The following is a 20,848-nucleotide window of genomic DNA, read 5'->3' on the forward strand; positions in this document are numbered from 1 at the left end:
AGCAGAGGGCAGCCCTCACCAGATGCTGGTGCCTTGATCTTAGACTTCCCAGCCTCTATGAATGTGAGAAAAAAAAAATTTGTTCTTTATAAATTACCCAGTCTGTGGCATTCTGTTATAGCAGCACAAAATGGACCAAGACAGGTGGTATATGCTAGGTTTAGACACCATAAAGTTACTGTGTTTTTTTCCCTTTGAAATTAATGTTTCTTTCACAGAGATACTTTGGCACAATGCAAGTGTCCTGTTTCTTATCATCCTTTCAATCACCAGCAGAGCCCATTAATGATTCTTGCCTGAAACAATTACAGTAATAAATAGTGATTGCCAGGTGGTGGTATTGTAGTTTCATCATTCCTTTTTATATTTGTTAGCTGGAATTCTACTCTAAGGATCAATCTTCCTTTCTCCACTGTTTGTTTATAACAATATGGACTCAGAAGCTCATTTTATTCTACAGATTATAGTTGACTGCTGTGATTATTTGCTGTGATGCTAAAATTGTCCCAGACTGGAAGTGGGTGCCCCTTCACTCTGCCTCTTGTGTCCTTTTGACTTTTTTTTTTTTGAGCACTTTGTTACTTTCTGCCTCCACAGGATATTTTAGGCTCATGTTCTTGTACTTTCTTTGTCTTGACACTTAAATCAGCCATTTCTCTAAGGAGCTCTGTTTTCTTTTATTGGAGATTGGTTTTTAGAGCTCCATTCTGGGTACTAGGTGCGCTGATTGCTAAAGGGGTGTTATTATAGCTAAGCCCTCTCAGTGAACAGAACTTGGAAAAAACTATATACATATGTACATATATATACACCCACATTATACATAGGTAGACACATGTATGTCCCCACCCCTGTGATTTTGTGCTGGTACTCTTCCCATCCCAGTTCATGATTGCAGAGTTCACTCTAACTCCTTCTCCTTTCCATTTTTAAACTCAATTTTCTAGCAGTGAGAATCCTGGCTCTCATTACCCAACACATATTGTTTGCTCAATCCTAGAATACTAAAGCAGTTTTAGAATTGCTAACCCATACTGCTGTAGAAAACAAACCTAACTAGAATTCAATATGTGTTTACAGTTATTTTTATCTTTAGCCTGAGAGTACATAGTCAAAATAATGTGCTGAAAGTTACTTGCCACTCCTAAATTTTAATAGCTTAAAGCAACAGAGGTTTATTTGTGCTCACACTGCCTGTCTGACACAGATCAGTTGGAGAATTTTGCTCTGGGTCACTTTGGGAGCCAGGATGGCGGAGCAGCCACCATCACCATGGCATGGAAAGGGAGAGTGTGAAGTCTCGTGCTCTCAGAGCTTCTGATTCAAATGAGCACATAATTCCACCTATGTTTCATTGGCAAATTCAAATGGACAGTAAAATACAATCAGACTGTGTGCTCAAAAAGAGAGCTTGTGAGGAAATTTTATTTATTTAATGCCATCCTTATAAAGTCTTTGGAATTTTTTTTTATAGCTAAGAAAGCTGAAGTACTCTGGCTTATTTTTAAACAATATAGGGTCCAATTAATCATTTTATCTGTTACATAATATTTTATACTGTGGACCTGTACCCAGTTCATGGGGCCATTTCCCAACTAATGGATATTTAGATAGTGTCTACCTTTTCCTATTAGAAACAATGCTTTGATGAGTATCCTTCATGTACCGATGACCTTGTTTGGGCATTTCTCTCCATAAAGATACCCATAGGTGGAGTTACTGAGCAGTCAGTTTCTTTATCAGTCAGAGATTCCTTATTTCCTACATTCTTCTCTGTAAAGCGAAAGGAATAATAGAAGCAACCTCATTAATTAATCCCTAGCACAAAGCAGATGCTCTCTTATATGAGAGCTATTATTATTCTTTTCTCTCAAACGTGGTACTAGATTGTGATGTTCTCTTTTGCCTTTGTATTTCCCGTGGGTAGTTCACCTCGTCCAATGGGGTTTCAGATTCCCAACGTGGAAGGAGTTGCTGCTCTCTTTTCTTCATAAAACAAGGCACTTTAAGGCAATGTGTTCTTCAGTTCCTTCTAGATCTAAGATATCCCTAAGATTCAGTTGACTCTGCAGATTAGAAGCTAACAGAACGATTGTCATGTAAAGAATCATGACCATTTGAGAAACAAGAAGAGGAAAGGAGAGACTGTCAACACTTAGGGCTGCTTGCTGCCTGATGTGTGAATCCTTCTCATGGCCATAGAGTACGAGGCTGTTACTCACCCTGGTAAAACTTCAGCTGGTCAAAAATGGTGTTGAAGATGCCCTGTATTATATCTACTTCTTGGATTTTATAGTCTGCCAAATGTTTTCTCATTGGCAAAGTTGTTGTGTTGCCCACTGTCCATCTTTCACAAAACACTGAATCATCACTGGCATTGAGGAGTGGTATGAGCCTTTCTACTGACATCTGTACTGATGTTCCCAACACATGAAATGCCAGGACGTACGGCATTACCTCACTATTCAGAATAACACGGAATCTTTTGTTTGTTTGTCTTCACTATGCAGTGGCTTTCAGTATATCCACAAGGGTTTGCAACCATCAACACTAATTCTAGAATATTTCCATCACTCCTCCAGTGAAATCCCAAACCTATTAGCAGTCATATATATATATATATATATGTGTGTGTGTGTATATATATATATATATATACATACATATACACACACACACACAAACACACACACACCCCCAGGAGTATAATTGCTAGGTCATATGGTAATTCTCTGTTTAACCTTTTGAGGAAGCACCAAACTTTTCTACAGCAGTCACACGATTTTACACCCCACAGACAATGTATGAGAGTTCCAATTTCCATACATTCTTGCCAGTCAACACTTGTTATTTTATGTCTTTTTATTTAAAGCTGTCCTAGTCAGTGTGAAGTGGTATCTGTTTTTGGTTTACATTTCCTTAATGATGTTGAGCATCTTTTCATGTGTTTATTGGCCAATTTGTATTAATATATCTTCTTTTGGAAACTGTCTATTCAAATCTTGTTCCCTCATTTTTAATCTGGATATTTGTCTATTTTGTGTGGTATAATAGTTCTGTATATATTCCAAACACTAGACCCTCATCAAATAAATTATTTGCAAATATTTTTTCCCATTTGTGGATTGTCCTTTTACTTTCTTGGTGGTATCTCTTGAAGCACAAAGGTTTTTAACTTCGATAAAGTACAATTTACTTTCTTTGTTGGTTGTGCTTTTGGTGTCATATCTAAGCAATATTTGCTGAGTCTGAAGTCATGAAGATTTATACCTAAGTTTTCTTTAAAGAGTTTAATAGTTTGAGCCCTTAAATTTATGTCTTTGATATATTTTGAACTAAATTTTGAATGTGGTGTGAGGTATGGATCCAACTTTGTTCTTTTTTAAGTGGATATCCAGTTATCCCAGCATCATTTGTTGAAAAAACTATTCTTTCGCCACTGAATTATCTTGACATCTTTGTTGAAAACCAATCTGCTGAAAATGTGAGAGTTTATTTCTGGAAAGTCAATTCTAATCAGGAAGTGTGAGCCTTCCAACTGTTATTTATCAAGATTGCTTTGGCTATTCTGCCTCATCTCCATATGAATTTTAACACTAGCTTGTGTATTTCTGGAAAAAAGGCAGCTGGAGTTTTGATAGCAATTACATTGAATCTGTATATTTCTTTGGGGAGTGTTGACATCTTAACAATATTAAGTTTTCCAATCTATGAACATAGGATACATTTTATTTATTTATTTAGGTGTTTTTTAAACTTTTTCAACAATACTTTGTGAGATATTTAAGTTTAACCAACTACTTTCATTAAACTTATTTCCATGTAATGTATTAATTTCAATGCTATTATAAAGAGAATTAGTTTCTTAATTTCATTTATATATCGTTCATTACAAATAAAATTGAGTTTTAGATTTTCATCTTGTATCCTGAAATTTGCTTAACTCCTTTATTAGCTTTAATGGTTTGCTTGTGAATTTCTAGAATTTTCTAGGTATGGGATCATGTCATCTGCAAATAGAGATAGTTTTACTTCTTCCTTTCAGTTTGGATTCCTTTTAATTAATTCCCCCCCACCACCACCAATTACCTGGCTAGAACCTCCAGTACAACACTGCATAGAAGTGGTGAGAGTCATGTTTGTCTTCTTCCTGATCTTGAGCAAGCTTACAGTCTTTTACCATTGTGATGTTAGCTGTATGTTTTCCATAGATGGCCTTTATCATGTTGAGGAAGTTCCCATCAATTCCTAATTTATTGAGTAACTTTATCGTTAAAAGGTGTTGGATTTTGTCAAATGCTTTTTTTTCACATGTCTTGAGACCATCAAGACATGCATTTTGGTCCTTTGTTCTATAATTAAAGTATATTACATTGATTAATTTTCATACGTTGAACCAAACCTGCATCCCTGGGATAATTCCCACTCATTATGGTGTTTAGTCCTTTAAAAAAATGTTGCATGCATTTGTTTGCTAGTATTTTGCATGTGTGTGTGGCAGGGGTGTGGGGTTGGCATCTATATTCTTTAGGGATATTGGCCTGTAGTTTTCTTTTCCTGTGATGTCTTTGCTTTTTTTTTTTTTTTTTTTAATTAGGGTAATACTGGTCTCATAGAATTAGCTGGGAACTGTTTCATCTTCTAATTTTGTGAAGAATTTCTAAAAATTAATATTACTCTTTCTTTTTATTTATTTATTATTATTATTATACTTTAAGTTCTAGGGTACATGTGCATAACGTGCAGGTTTGTTACATATGTATACTTGTGTCATGTTGCTGTGCTGCACCCATCAACTCATCAGCACCCATCAACTCGTCATTTACATCAGGTATAACTCCCAATGCAATCCCTCCCCCCTTCCCCCTCCCCATGATAGGCCCCAGTGTGTGATGTTCCCCTTCCCGAGTCCAAGTGATCTCATTGTTCAGTTCCCACCTATGAGTGAGAACATGTGGTGTTTGGTTTTCTGTTCTTGTGATAGTTTGCTAAGAACGATGGTTTCCAGCTGCATCCATGTCCCTACAAAGGACACAAACTCATCCTTTTTTATGGCTGCATAGTATTCCATGGTGTATATGTGCCACATTTTCTTAATCCAGGCTGTCACTGATAGACATTTGGGTTGATTCCAAGTCTTTGCTATTGTGAATAGTGCCACAATAAACATACGTGTGCATGTGTCTTTATAGCAGCATGATTTATAATCCTTTGGGTATGTACCCAGTAATGGGATGGCTGGGTCATATGGTACATCTAGGTCTAGATCCTTGAGGAATTGCCATACTGTTTTCCATAATGGTTGAACTAGTTTACAGTCCCACCAACAGTGTAAAAGCGTTCCTATTTCTCCACATCCTCTCCAGCACCTGTTGTTTCCTGACTTTTTAATGATCGCCATTCTAACTGGTGTGAGATGGTATCTCATTGTGGTTTTGATTTGCATTTCTCTGATGGCCAGTGATGATGAGCATTTTTTCATGTGTCTGTTGGCTGTATGAATGTCTTCTTTTGAGAAATGTCTGTTCATATCGTTTGCCCACTTTTTGATGGGGTTGTTTGTTTTTTTCTTGTAAATTTGTTTGAGTTCTTTGTAGGTTCTGGATATTAGCCCTTTGTCAGATGAGTAGATTGCAAAAATTTTCTCCCATTCTGTAGGTTGCCTGTTCACTCTGATGGTAGTTTCTTTTGCTGTGCAGAAGCTCTTTAGTTTAATGAGATCCCATTTGTCAATTTTGGCTTTTGCTGCCGTTGCTTTTGTTGTTTTAGACATGAAGTCTTTGCCCATGCCTATGTCCTGAATGGTACTACCTAGGTTTTCCTCTAGGATTTTTATGGTATTAGGTCTAACATTTAAGTCTCTAATCCATCTTGAATTAATTTTCGTATAAGGAGTAAGGAAAGGATCCAGTTTCAGCTTTCTACTTATGGCTAGCCAATTTCCCCAGCACCATTTATTAAATAGGGAATCCTTTCCCCATTTCTTGTTTCTCTCAGGTCTGTCAAAGATCAGATGGCTGTAGATGTGTGGTATTATTTCTGAGGACTCTGTTCTGTTCCATTGGTCTATATCTCTGTTTTGGTACCAGTACCATGCTGTTTTGGTTACTGTAGCCTTGTAGTATAGTTTGAAGTCAGGTAGCGTGATCCCTCCAGCTTTGTTCTTTTGACTTAGGATTGTCTTGGAGATGTGGGCTCTTTTTTGGTTCCATATGAACTTTAAAGCAGTTTTTTCCAATTCTGTGAAGAAACTCATTGGTAGCTTGATGGGGATGGCATTGAATCTATAAATAACCTTGGGCAGTATGGCCATTTTCACGATATTGATTCTTCCTATCCATGAGCATGGTATGTTCTTCCATTTGTTTGTGTCCTCTTTTATTTCACTGAGCAGTGGTTTGTAGTTCTCCTTGAAGAGGTCCTTTACATCCCTTGTAAGTTGGATTCCTAGGTATTTTATTCTCTTTGAAGCAATATTACTCTTTCTTTAAGCTTTTGTTAGACTTTATTAATGAAACCATCTGGTCCTGAGCTTTTCTTTGTGGAAAGTTTATTTTTAAATTATTCAGTCTCTTTGTCAGTTATAGATATTGAAATTCCAATTTCCTCTTGAGCCAGTTTTGGTAGTTTTTGTGTTTTTATGAATTTTCTCTTTTCATCTAGGTCATCTGGTTTTTGGCATATGCTCTAGTATTCCTCTGTAATTTTTTTTTCCTGTAATACTGAGCTCCTGTTTAATTCCTTATTTTAGAAATCTGAATCTCCCTACTGCTTCACTCATCAGTCTGGCTAAAGTTTTATCAGCTTTAAAATTTTTCCAAATAACTTACTTTGGGTTTCATTGCACTGATTTTCTCTATATGTCATTTATTATTTTGTATTAATACATAAATATGAAATGTAATATCTAATATTATTTAACATAACATTATTTAATAGTAAATACCAGTATTTAATATAAATAATGATATGATATTTATATTATTATTAAACTATACTTATCATTTTTTCTGCTCTATTATTATTGTCTTCCTTGTGCTTGTTCTGGGTTTGCTCTTTTCTCTCTAGTTCTCTAAGGTAGAAAGCTAGGTTATTAATTTGAGATATTTTAATTTTCCCATATAGGCATTTACAGCTATAAATTTCCCTCTCAATACTAATTTTAATGCATCTCATAAGTTTTGGCATGTTGTGCTTTCATTTTTACTCATTTGATAGTATTTTCTGATTTCTCTTGTCATTTCTTTTTTGAAACATTGGTTGTTAAAAGAGGATTGTTTAATTTCTGAATGTTTACATATATTTTTAATTTTCACCCTATCCTTTTCTAATTTCATTCTATTGATATCAGATAATTTACTTTCTATAATTTCAGTCCTTTCAAATTTGTTGAGACTTGTTTAATGGCCTGACCTGTGATATGTCCTACAGAATGCTCCATGTAAATGCAGTAACAATGTGTATTCTACTGTTGCTGGCTACTGTGTTCTATAGATGTCTGTTAGGTCTTGTTTCTTTATAGTATTCTTAAAGTCTTCCTTTTCATTGTTGATCTTATGACTAGTTGTTCTGTTAATTACTGAAAGTGGAATATTGAAGTCTCCAACTCTTATTGTTGAATTTTATCTCTTTCTTCAACTGTGTCAGTTTTGGCCTCATGTATTTTGGGGCTTTGTTAGTTGCATCTGTTTCATAATTGTTATATTTTCTTGTTGATTGACTCATTTTATACAACATTCATCTTTGTCTCTGTTTTTGTCATACAAGTTGCATCTTTCTGCAAGTTGTGTGTCCATGAACAAACATCTATAATTACTCCTTTATGCAGTTCTCCTTTAAATAAGATAGAAGAAATGTAATGTCACAAACAAAAATATGTTTGTATTGTCCTTTATATTTCTCAATGTAGTTACATTTACTGGTGCTCTCTATACCTTCATGTGTAATTGAATTACTGTCTGGTGTTCCTTCATTTGAGCCTAGAGGTCTTCTTTTGGTGTTTCTTGTAAGATGAGTCTATTAGTGAAGAACTCTCTCACTGTCTGTTTCTCTTGTTTTGTGACAATTTCTTCATTTTATTTTGAAAGACAGGTTTTCTGGATATAAAATTCTTGGTTGACAGTCTTTTCTTTCACCACATTGAATGTTGTCATCCTTCTGCCTTTTTGCGTCCAGTTTCTGGTAATACAACAGTTCTTAGTCTTTTGAAGATTGCTTGTATATCATGAGGTATTTGTCTTGCTGTTTTCAATATTATACAGTATTTTGGTATTTGACAGTTTGATTATGATGTATCTAGGTGTGGATCTTGGTGAGTTTATTCTATTTTGAGTTTGCTGAACTCTTGAATGTGCAGATTAATATTTTAAATAAAATCTGGGTCACCTTTGCCATTAATTACTCAAATATTATTTCTTCCTTTTTCTCTGCCTCCTTTTCTTCTGGGATTGCAATTGTGCTTATGCTGGTATGCTTGATGGCATCACAGAAATCTCCGATGCTGTATTTGTACTATTTTTGTTCATTCTATTTTCTTTATACTCCTCACATTTTAATTTTAATTAACCTATCTTTATGTTCACTGATTCTTTTTGCTATCTGCTCAAATCTGCTGTTGAGCCCCATGAGTTAATTTTTCATTTCAGTTATTATACTTTTCAACTTTAGAACTTCTAATTGGTTATTTAAGAAAATGATTCATATCTATCAATATTGTCTTTTTTTTTTCTTTGAGATGGAATCTTGCTCTGTGGCCCAGGCTGGAGTGCAGTAGCATGATCTCAGCTCACTGCAATCTCTGCCTCCTGCATTCAAGCAATTCTCCTGCCTCAGCTTCCCAAGTAGCTGGGATTACAGGCGTGGTTGTAGCATACCTGGCTATTTTTTTATATTTTTAGTAACGATGGGGTTACACCATGTTAGCCAGGCTGGTCTCAAATTCCTGACCTCATGATCTGGCTGCCTCAGCCTCCAAAAATGCTGGGATTACAGGTGTGAGCCACCGCACCTGGCCTCTCATATTTTCTTTTAGTACTTTAGATGTTATTTTCTTTATTTCTTTGAATATATTCAAAATGTTTAATTTAAAATAATTGTCATCTTTGTCTAGTAGGTCCAATACCTTAGCTTTCTCAGGGAAAATTTGCTTAGATTGCTTTTTGTCCTGTGTATGGGCCATATTTTCTTACTTTTTTGCATATCTCATAAGTTTTTGTTCAAAGCTGGACATTTTGAAATAATATAATGCAGCAACTCTTGGAATCAGATTCTCTTTCCCTCCCCAAGTTTGTTTTTGTGATTGTTTGTTGTAGTAGTTGTTGATTGCTTAGTGACTTTTGCAAACTAATTCTGTAAAGTCTGTAAAGTCTCTGCTTGGTTAGCTTCGTGGTCAGCCAATGATTAGGCAGAGTTTTCTTTAAATACCTGACACCTGCCTTAGCTTTCACTTCCTGCTTTCACAGAGCCTCAGAATCAACCAGAGGTGAGAGCTTAGGTCTATTCTCTGATCTTTCCTGTGTATGAGCACAGCTCTAGGCATGCACACAGCCCTAAGTATGATTATGATCTTATAGATTCCCAGGAATATGCCGTAGCCTTTCAATGACCCTGTGGACGTCTCATTCTTTATCTTTTCCTTTGAAGCTTTATTATTAAACTGTTATACACTGCCTCAGGCAGCGAAAAGTCAAACAGTTGCCTGGAAAGTATCTCTAGGGAAGAGCTTTCCACGCTGGGTGAACTGAGAGTGGAGCCAAATAACGACAGCCTTGCAAGTGGGTTTTTTTCAGGGAACCATTAGACAAGTCAATAAATGACAATTATTTGGGAATGAGGTTTTGAAAGATCTCCAGTCCTGACCTGCCCACTCCAGTGGCTTCTAGACTGCTGGTTTTTACTGTCAGTATAGGCTGTTATTTTTCAAAGATACTACAGCATTAGAAAGTGTGAGATTTAAGCAGGTCAGGTTAAAATGCCACAAAGTTCTGTTTTTACCAAGAATCAGCCATTTTTTCTTGAATAAATGATCTATTGGTTGCCTATCAATCTTTGGTTTATTTCCAGAGTTATACAAAAGTTGATCTTGACACTGTTTGACAGTTTCCTCATTGCTTTTATGTAGAAGGGAATTTTCTGATGTTTTGACGCTACCATTTTCACTGACATCACCCTAACATGCAACATTAATGGAATCACATAGTCATAAAGGACTATAAATATGTTTCAAGGCATGAAACCTAGAACTCACACAAATAAGAGCAGAATAAAATACTTGGTTTTTTGATAGGTTAGGGATTTTTAGCATCTCTGAGATCAGGGGACGATTTCAATGTAATATTTACCATGGTAAATTGCTTTCTCATTGTGCTAAGTAGGTAGGAATTGCCTTCGGGATTTTTGAGAGGCTGTTGATGGACACAGGATAAAAAAGGTATAAAAATCTCAGCTAACTGTGAAAAAGCTGAAGGAGGAAACATGGTTGCAAAGTTATGTGTAATAGAATCATAAGTTTGTGTCAGTTGTAATTTATTATAAAAATTAATTTCACCTTTCTTAAAACTCAGTTTGGGAAATATATTGTAATGTCTTCCTTGAAGGCTATGAGCTTCTACAAGGCAGAGATTGATGTCTAGCCTTTTATCTTTCCCTAGTGTGTTGCTTGTTACCTGTCCTCATGTGTTAAGAATTTTTGTTGCAACTGACAAAAAACCCAACTCAAACTAACTTCGGTAAAACAGTTAATTTTTGTATATCTAAATTTCCAAAGATAACAGAAATTCAGGTGTAGTTGGATTCAGAAACCTAGAAATCTTTCCCAGGAATATTTGCAGCTCCTACTCTTGTCTGATTTTCTTTGTTTGGGCTTCACTTGAATCTCTCTTTGTGGGCAAAGGGCTGCAATACCCAGATTGACTGTATTTTGGTCACGTGCTCTTCTGTGAAGTCTGACTGGGTGTTCTGGGGTCAGCGCCACCCAGGCCACATTCACAAATGGCAGGAGTTGGGTGATACAGAGAGAAAAAAAAGAAACATTGTCACTAAAGAGGAAGGAAGGAGGGGATGCTCGTTAGACAAAATCAATGCACCACACACAAAAAATACCTGCATTGATTTTTTTTTCAGCTGCATGATTGAGTCGAACTTAGCAGTTAAGATACGATCTCCGTTCCTTGTATTCATGAGATTACTCCCACTTCCATGTCATTACCCCACCTAGGTGAGTTCTCATCTCAACTTCCACAGTACTTCCCATCCTATGTGCTTTAATATAAATTTATGTAAGTGTGCACAGGATTAAGCTCCCCAGGCAGAGGGGAGTGCTCAGGAACATGGAGTGTCATTCTGTTCTTTTGGATTTCTCTCTTTAAAATTTCATCCAGAAGAGGGGACACATGTAAAAAACAAACTTAATTTTTACATTTCTTAGATTGGGATGTTATTGTTTTTAAATATTCATTACAAAGTTGATGTTTTCTGTTAACAACTAGCTATTATTTGCAGGTTTAATATCAACGAAAAATAAATCATCTATGAAATGGGAATAATATCCGTGACTACCTTGGGAGAGTTGAGAAAACTGAATGAGGAATTAATGACATATAAAACACATAGAACATTACCCGTTTCATACACAATAGCTAAGTTTTAGCAATTATTATTATTATTATTAAAGGTTGACTCCATCTCTTACTCTATTAAGCCTTCACAATCAAGTTTGGAATAGAGAGTGTGGGGCTGACTGCAGAACCCACTTCGTGCCTGAGCTAAGGTTAAGGACTCCAAGTGTGAAAGCAGTACTGAAATAATGATCTCATTGATACAGTCTGGGAGACACTGAAATAGTTATCTGGTTGGTTCATTCTAGTGAAGCCAATTGTGGAATGTTTGGTGAACTCTCATTGCTGGGCTGTGTTGCCCAGGTGTCTACCATCTTCTCTGGTTGACTCCCTTTCTCTTCAGGCAAGTGTGAAGTGGCATCTCTGCCACAGTCCCCTTGTGAATCTACTCAGTGGTTCTTCAATTCACTCATGGAGCAAATACTGTAGAGAACTTACTGTAACAGCTGGATTTATTGTGTGCTTGTTGCCCATTATGTACCAGTTCTGTTCTAAGCTTTGTACATTGATTGATTTATCAAGTTTTCATAAGGTCCCCATACAGGAGCTGTTTTTATTATCCCCGTTTTCCAGATCAGAGAACCCAGGCACAGGGGAAGTACCCTGTGGTAGATGCTGTTGATGGGATGTTAATGGGCTCAACTGTGGTGAGGAACAGAAAGACAGGAGCAGGAGAGAGGGTCAAAGGTGCCAAGGTCAGATCATTCTATGTGCATGAGCTTGGATTTTATCTTAAGAATAGCAGGGCCGGGCGCGGTGGCTCATGCCTGTAATCCCAGCACTTTGGGAGGCTGAGGCGGGCGGATCACGAGGACAGGAGACCCAGACCATCCTGGCTAACACGGTGAAACCCCGTATCTACAAAAAAAAAACAAAAACAAAAACAAAAAACTAGCCGGGCGAGGTGGCGGCGCCTGTGGTCCCAGCTACTCGGGAGGCTGAGGCAGGAGAATGGCGTGAACCCGGGAGGCGGAGCTTGCAGTGAGCCGAGATCGCGCCACTGCACTCCAGACTCTGTCTCAAAAAAAAAAAAAAAAAAAAAAAAAAAAAAAAAAAAAAAAAAAGAATAGCAGGACACTTTTCAAAGAGTTATAATCTAGGAAAGAAATAATCTGCATTATATTGAATCAAAAAGATAATCTTTGTTGTAAAGAGAATGGACACAGGGAAACCAGTTGGGGAGGGCATTGTGGTTGTCCAGTTGAGGGAAGATGGCTTGAGTAGGGAAGTTGGCAGTGGGGGTGGCAAATATTTGACAGACTGAGATAAATTATGAACATATATTAGAACCTATAGAACTCTGAGGAGATCAGTCAACTGAGGAAGTGAGAAACGCACATGTCAGCATTTAAAAATACCTGGGTTTGGAGGGAGATCTCTGGGGGTTCTGGAGGTGTCGGGGAGGTGGGGTGTTGGTGGTCAGCTTGGGTGTGCGGAGGTTTGTAATGTTTGACTCGTTCTCTTCTGTTGCTTCTGCTGTTGTCTTTCCTAATTTAAAATCACAATGAAGTCTATGTTCACTATGTTAATAGGCCCAGAAAATAGGTAGTCGCTTCCCAAATGATCCTTGAGCCAAGATTTGAAAAGTACTGAAAGGAACTCGTGTGCTGTGTGTGAGTCTGTGGGGCGGAGGGTGGCGGGGCTGGAGTAGGGCAGAGGGAGTGGAGGTCAGGGAGGGGAGGATGACCCTGCGCCTGGGACTGAGAAGACATTCCCACCAACCGTCCCACCAACCGTCAGGTTTGATTATCTCCGTCTGGGGTGGAACCCCGTCCAGCTGTTTGGAACCTTCCATTGTGTGTGTGCTTCGTAGCTTCATCCCTTCGGACATCCCTTCTGTCTAAATTGCAGAAGGAGAATGAAGGCGTCGGGAGCTTGGTGGACACCCCCGTCCCCCTCGCCCCCGTGGTGCGCGCTTGCTGACCTGAGCCCTCTCCTCTCCTGTTCAGGACACCGAGGTTTTGAACACCGCCATTCTCACCGGAAAGCCTGTTTCGGTTCCTGTCAAAGTCGTGGGGGTCCAGGAGGACGGTTCTGTGGTCGATGTGTCTGAGTCTGTGGAATGCAAGTCTGCCGATGAAGACGTCATTAAGGTAAGGGGGAATTTATCTCCAGTTCTCCTAAGTGCTTGCTCAGAGCTTTTTGTCGCCCCTTCTTTTGTCTCCAAGGTCTTGTTCTGACTGAGCGTCCCATGCTCTGAAGGGCTGGAGGCCAGAATGACCTCACGAAGGAGGAAACAGCTGACGGCAGAGATTCCCTGGAATCAGCAGGCGGCTGCAGCAGGCGATGCTGCTTCCCTCTCCCTGGAAAGGGGAATCCCTGACCCTTTATCTCCAGCAGAGAGAATTTATCCTCCTTCTCCCCTTTCTTGTCTCCCCTATTCTTCCCTCTATCTTTCCTCATAAGACAATATTTTCCCAACTTTAGTAATCCAAATACCACCTTCTCATTTTTTTTTTTTTTTTGCCAACTCACAGTGTCTAATAATACCATTTATTCAATATATTTTCTTTAAATGCCTTGCTTCTTTGGGGTGCTCAGTTAGCTCAGTGGGTTAGGGTGTGGTGCTAATAAACGCATTACCTTTTCAAACTTAAAAACGAATTTAGCTTCATTATAAGACAATGAAGTCCATAAACTTGGTGTATTAAATTTTTTGTTAATATGCCTTAAAATAAATAACTATTAAAATAAAAATAAGTTCACCCATGTGCCACCTAACTTAATTTGAATATAACCAGTGGGATACAGTTTAGGAAATCTGACCATGGGACATTTCTGCTAGATTCTTCAGTCAAATTAGCTCTGTTTCTGACTCCAAATTCTGCTAGGAACCAGACAATATGTTGTTCATGCTCTTTGAAGGGGTCTTTTTGAACCACCAAATTTAGTGTTTCTGCTTATTTTTTCTTAGCACACTGGTTGCCATTGCTTTTGCAGCAGAGGCCTCAGCGAGAAAGGATTTGAGTTTTTTAGAATGATCCTTCCTCCTTTAAATTGTTAAGAGAGCCCCTAAGTCCAATCTATTCAGCTATTTTAGAAAAATACAATAACTCAGAGTTCTGCCCTTCCTCACATTCTACTAGCTCCTGTTTAGAGGTTACATGAAATTTGGTCTCAGTAAGGTCTGGGAGGGGTTGATTTCTTCTTGTTGTGACCTACAGGACACTGTGTCTTAAGCCAGAGACAGTTTCAGAAAAAAAAGACTGATGTAGTCGTGAGGTCTAATTAACAAAGAAATTAATTCTTAGGAAGCTCTCGTTTGGCATAGAGTCTTTCCTGGACTTGCAATGCTCACTGTCCTTAGAGATGGAAGGTGGACTAGCTTAAAACCTGCACACATAGCCCTGCCTGGGGTTCCTGGTGGTCCTTGTATTCTGTAGGCAGGTTTGATTAAATCTGTGGCCTTAAATATTCAGAGTTTAGAAAGATCTGAGCCAAGTCACAGGAGATTATCTGCACCAATGAAAAATATGGATGATGAACTGCTCAGCTGGTTGCTTTTGACAATGTGCAAGTTTTACACCATTTTTACTATTCCCCTGTCATTCTAGAAAGGAGACACTGATAAGAGATGATGGTGTCTGTATGCTTATGTCATAATGGGCTCAAACAAATGATTCAATCTATAGTTTCCTAAGCCTTTTGCTCTGACCTAAGAGCCTGCTGTGAAGCCCCATGGGGTGGAATCCTCCTTCTCTTGCCCTGAAGAGCTCTGCTCTAGAGGGACAGGACCGAATTCAAGGATCCCATTATTGCCATATACTTGGTTTTCTCCACTCCACACAGAGGTACTAAGAGTATCCTCTGCTCATCCTCATAGACGTCATTTTGGAAGATGATACTTTTTTGCTCAACTTTCACCTATGTAGCCTCAGGAGGATGGGGATTCATCTAACAAATTATTACCCAGTCTTCAGAGGAACAAAGTGAAAGCTGCAGATCACAAGCCCAGGGCTGTATTCACACTTTTTAAGGGGATTCCAGGACTGTTGCAAATTTGGGGCTTGTGTCAATTGAGGGGATTGAATGAAACGGCTGTGATGCATTTGCTGTGGCTTCAGTGTCACTGTTTGTAGTAAATTTTACTATAACTCCAAGTTGAATGGAGTTGTCCACAAAGCTATGACCTTGGCATCATCCCCGGGACATCGTTAAATATGTGGCACATTCATTAGCACCCTTTGGAGAGATCCTCTCAGTCTGTGGAGTTGTCACACAGTCTTCCTTCAGAGTACAGAAAACATTGAATGATTTTTAGGGAGAATCTTGCAGAGCTCACCAAAGATGTTTGTGCCTTGGAACCATGAGTTAGATAAGGGAAAAATGTGAATTTAGAAAGATGTAAATTATGGTAATATCCAAACAAATGAACATGTTTGGCCTGTGATTGTATGACTTTTGGGGGACAGTATCAGAGGACATACCTGATTTTGAAAATCTGGAACCTTGGCCTAATCTGGCAAGATTAAAAGAGATAAATGTAAAATTTCCAGTTGACACCTATAGTAGTCTCTCCTTATCTGTGGTTTCACTTTCTGTGGTTTCATTTAACTGTGGTCAACCACAGTGCAAAAATGTTAAATGAAAAATTTCAGAAAGAAGCAATTCATGTTTTAGATTGTGAACTGTTCTGAGTATTGTGAAGAAATCTTGAGTCTTCCTGCTCTGTCCCACCTGGGATGTAACTCATGCCTTTGTCTGGCATATATCCATGCTGTAGACACCACCCACCTCTGAGTCATTTAGTAGCTGCCTGGGTGATCAAATAGACTGTCACGGTATCACAGTGCTTGTGTTCAAGTCGCCCTTGTGTTATTTACAAATGACCCCAAAGTACAAGAGTAGTGATGCTGGCAATTTGGATAGGCCAACAAGAAGTCATACAGTGCTTCTTTTAAGTGAAAAGGTGAGAGTTCTTGACTTAAGAAGGAAAGAAAAAAATCATATGCTGAGGTTACTAAGATCTACAGTCAGAGTGAATCTTCTATCCATGAAATCGTGATGAAGGAAAAAACGTTCATGGTAGTTTTGCTGTCGCATCTCAAACTGCAAAAGTAAAGGCCACAGTGTGGGATAAATTCTTCATTAAGATGTGAAGAGACATTAAATTTAGGTGGAAGACACGGACAGATGTCTTCTGTCCTGATGTTGTTCTGATGGATAACAACCTGATTCAGTCCTATCTGTGGTTTCAGGCATCCACTGGGGGTCTTAGAATATATTACCCATGGATGGGAGGAGACTGGGAGACTGCTGTACTTTTAGGTTTAAAAAAAAAAACAAGTACAAGATGGCATGTGTGTGTGCACGCGAGTGCATACATGCAAGAAGCCTTGGCGTTTTTATCAGTGTTGGGATCCAGTGAGTCAACTGTTTGATGAGGCTGCTACAGGTTGATTTTCATTAGCATGAATGGGTGTGTGACTCAGAGCAGAGGTCACAGGCAGGCAGTCTGCAGACCAGATCTGACCCAGAAGTGTGTGGGGGGTGTGGAGAGGGTCTGCGTAGTTCAAAAATTTTTACTTAATTTGTTGCCCCCACGTAAAAGTTGGCAAGTTCACACAGAAATCTGGATTTACAGCTTCTTATAAAAAATCACAGAACCAGGTGGTCCTGGGTCCCCATGATTTCCTGTGAACCTCTTTTGGAGTTGAAGAGAGGATGCTCCTTTGCATAACACCTTTGCATGTTATGCTCCTTGCATAACATAACTGAAGGAAGCCCTTCAGTTCACCGTGGTCTGCACCACTCCCTTTTGTCCTTCACATGGAGGCTAAAGGAAATTTGTCATTTCTTGTCACACTTGTGCTCCTAGTTTTTGATAGTGAATTTCAGAGGAAGGTGAGATATTTTTTGTACCCCAGTCTCTAAAAACAAACAAGCAACAAATGATGGACTTCACTCTCTCACTCTGATGGAGAATTCTGTATCTTTCTAGGCCATAAGAACAATAAAAAATCAGGTTGTGCTCTGCCAAAAAGTGTCCAGGAGGCTGAGGACTCTTGAAATCAAATCACAGGAGAAATGATTGAAGGAAGTGTGAGTGTTAAGCCTATTGATGAGAAGAAAAGGCTCAGGGGTGAGGTGGAGAGGGAGACATGGCAGCTTTTTGTAAGTCTTTCAAGGACCATCATGTGGAAGATGGAGTATCTTTGTGCTTTTTATATTCCAAGAGTGGAAGTTGAAAGGCACCATTTTTAGCTCAATATAAAGAAAAAGACTGCAGAGGTAGTGAGTTCTTTGGTTGAGCTTCCAGATGTGTGATGTTGGTAAAGATCCCGACTCCACCTTCCTTACTGTTTGACCTTAGACAAATTACTTACCATCTCTGAGCCTAGTTTCCTTATCTATAAAATGGGGATGATAATGATACAGTGGAAACATACTTTTCTAGAGATTTCTTCTAAAGTCATGGTATATGGCAGAACTAACAATAATCAAACTAATCCCTAATCCTTGAAAATCCCTAGTCTCACTAGGTTGTCCAGGCTGGAGTGCAGTGGTGTGATCTCAGCTCACTGCAGCCTTGACCTCCCAGGCTCAAGTGATCCTCCCACCTCAGCCTCCCAAGGAGCTGCGACTACAGGCTCCCACCACCACGCCAGGCTAATTTTTGTATTTTTTATAGAGACAGGGTTTTGCCGTGTTGCCCGGGCTGGTCTCCAACTACTAGACTCAAGTGATCCGCCTGCCTCAGCCTCCCAAAGTGCTGAGATTACAGGCATGAGCCACCACACCCCGCTACACCTGGGTTTTTAGAAGTACAAAAGACAGTTGATTTTTTAAAAATGTTTTCCTGGCATTTGAGCTGAGGGCACATTTTCAGGAGCAGTCAAGGGCAAAGTTTTAAAGGGAGTTTTGGGGGAAGTCTCTAGATAAGTAACATTTGGGCACATTTGAAGATAAATTTCACACTCATTCTATTCTTTTATGTCTTCTGGTGGAAATCTTGTCAGATGGTAATCTTAAGTTATTCTGTGCACTTGTAATTGAATTGTTAAATCTATGTGTGATAAAAAGCCCAATGTGGAGTTTAGAGGATGATTAAATAAGAATGTATATCTAGAAAAAGTCACGTAGTACTTGACCTGTAATATATCAATACATATTATATCTATACCCATGCACCTGCATATTTATATACAGATGCACATGTGGATATAAGTATGCAGGTGCATGGGTATAGATATAATATATATTGAAATATCCAAAATATTGTCTGGATATTTGTCTCCAAGCTATGTTTAGATATTTGGGCCTCTGTATTATTTTGTTCTCACATTGCTATAAAGAAATACCTGAGACTGGGTAATTTATAAAGAAAAGAGGTTTAATTGGCTCATGGTTTCACAGGCTATACAGGAAGCATGGTTCTGATCTGCTCAGCTTCTGGGGAGGCCTTAGGAAACTTACAGCCATAGCAGAAGATGAAGGAGGAGCAGACACATCTTACATGGCAGGAGCAGGAGCAAGCAGGGCAGAGGAAGGTGCCACACACTTTTAAATGATCTCATAAGAACTCACTCACCATCTATCGCGAGGACAGTACCAAGTGGGATGGTGCTGAATCATTCATGAGAAATCTGCCCCCATGATCCAATCACCTTCTACCAGGCCCCACCTCCAACATTAGGGATTACAATTCAACATGAGATTTGGTGGGGACACAGATCCAAACCATATCAGCCTCCAAATTTCATGTTGAGATGTAATCCCCAGTGGTGGAGGTGGGGCCTGGTGGGAGGTGTTTGGGTCGTAGGTGCGGATCCCTCAGGAGTGGCTTAGTACCGTTCCCTTGGTGGTGAGTGAGTTCACATGAGACCTGGTTGTTTAAAAGTGTGTGGCACCTCCTCACTCCCTCTCTGACCATGGGAGCCATCTGCTCTCCCTTTGCCTTCTGCCATGATTGTAAGCTTCCTGAGGTCCTCACCAGAAGCAGACGTGGGTGCCGTGAGCCAGTTAAACCACTTTTCTGTCTAAATTATCCAGCCTCAGGGATTTCCTTATAGCAGTGCAAGAATGGCCTAACACAACATCCACATTCTTATCCATGAATGTTAACTGCTACTTGAGTGTAAGGTCCACAATAACTATGACTATGTCTGTTTTACTAACTTCTATTCCCAATCCTAAGCAAGGTATCTGGAACATGGTAAATATTTGTGGAATATATGAATGAATGAATGAATGAATGCTAGAGCTTCCCAGAGACAGAACAAGATACTATGCACAAATGGCTGTTACGTCATTGTTGGAACATTGCCAATGAATTTTCTGTTACTGAAAATCTTCAAAGAGGTAGAAGGTTCCCTGTAGTCAAAGGGATTTGGCATCAGGTAAAGACTTGGGCCCGATTCTATAATCCAAATCATCTTCTGTTCTCATGGAACTTCACAAATATTTCCTAATCATCCACTTGTAGAGGGCAGTATATAAACAGCTTTGGGAGATATAAAGGTGGAATGCATATGATTTCTATCCGTAGGAGCTTACTACAGCTAATGAGTATTAATAGGTAAAATTTATTGAGCATTTATTAAGTACCAGGTATCATAATAAGAGCATTAGAAGTGGTGACCCATTTCATCTTCACAACAAACTTTTAAGACAGGTAATACTACTCTTCAAAGTTTATACATGAGGAAATGGTACCTAGAAGGTGCTGTAGCTCAAGTTCTAGTGGATATAGGGGTCAGAGTTCCCACCTAGGAGGTCAGCCCCAGATCCTATGACCTCAACCTCTGTACATCTAAAATTGTCATTCTTGAAGGTTATGTAGGACATTGTGTGTATGCATGCACGTGCGTGTGTGTGAGTGTGTGTGTGTGTGTGTGTTGGGGTGGGGAGTGGCGCGCTAGTGTTTCTATGAGCTAGTAACCAAATATCGTTCCTATGATTTTCCCATCAGGGAATCAATTGATAGTGGATTTTTTTTGAATTTGCAAAAGATGTATTTTCATTTTTTAATCCATATCACCTGGAACAACATGTATCTTACAGTTCTGGAGGTCAGAAGTCTAAAATAGGTCAGTAGGGCTGCATTCCTTCTGGAAGCTCTAGGGGAGAATCTGTTTCTTTGCCTTTTCCAACTTCTAGAGGCCATGTGTATTTCTTGGCTGTGAAGCTGTGAACCCTTCCTCAGTTTTCAAAGCCAGCAGGGTAGCATCTCCAACTCTCTCTCTCTCTCTTCCCCATGTGGCTAATTCCATCATCACATCTCCTTTGACTCT

The 20,848-nt window shown here is 39.0% G+C and overlaps 1 protein-coding gene across 3 annotated transcripts in view; it reads left to right on the forward strand.

Moving 5' to 3' along the window:
* TMEM132B (transmembrane protein 132B) overlaps positions 1-20,848 on the forward strand; it is a 470,175-nt gene that overhangs the window by 392,604 nt on the left and 56,723 nt on the right. For 2 of the 3 annotated variants that reach the window (XM_015431809.4, XM_065525023.2), the window contains exon 5: positions 13,565-13,708. In XM_015431809.4, the coding sequence (XP_015287295.2) occupies positions 13,565-13,708 (144 nt within the window). Of the gene's footprint in view, positions 1-13,564; positions 13,709-13,751; positions 14,216-20,848 lie in introns of those variants that run through there. The other variant, XM_074008385.1, reaches the window with a different exon arrangement.

This window comes from Macaca fascicularis, chromosome 11 (assembly GCF_037993035.2).
Source record: "Macaca fascicularis isolate 582-1 chromosome 11, T2T-MFA8v1.1".
Taxonomy (NCBI): Eukaryota; Metazoa; Chordata; class Mammalia; order Primates; family Cercopithecidae; genus Macaca; species Macaca fascicularis.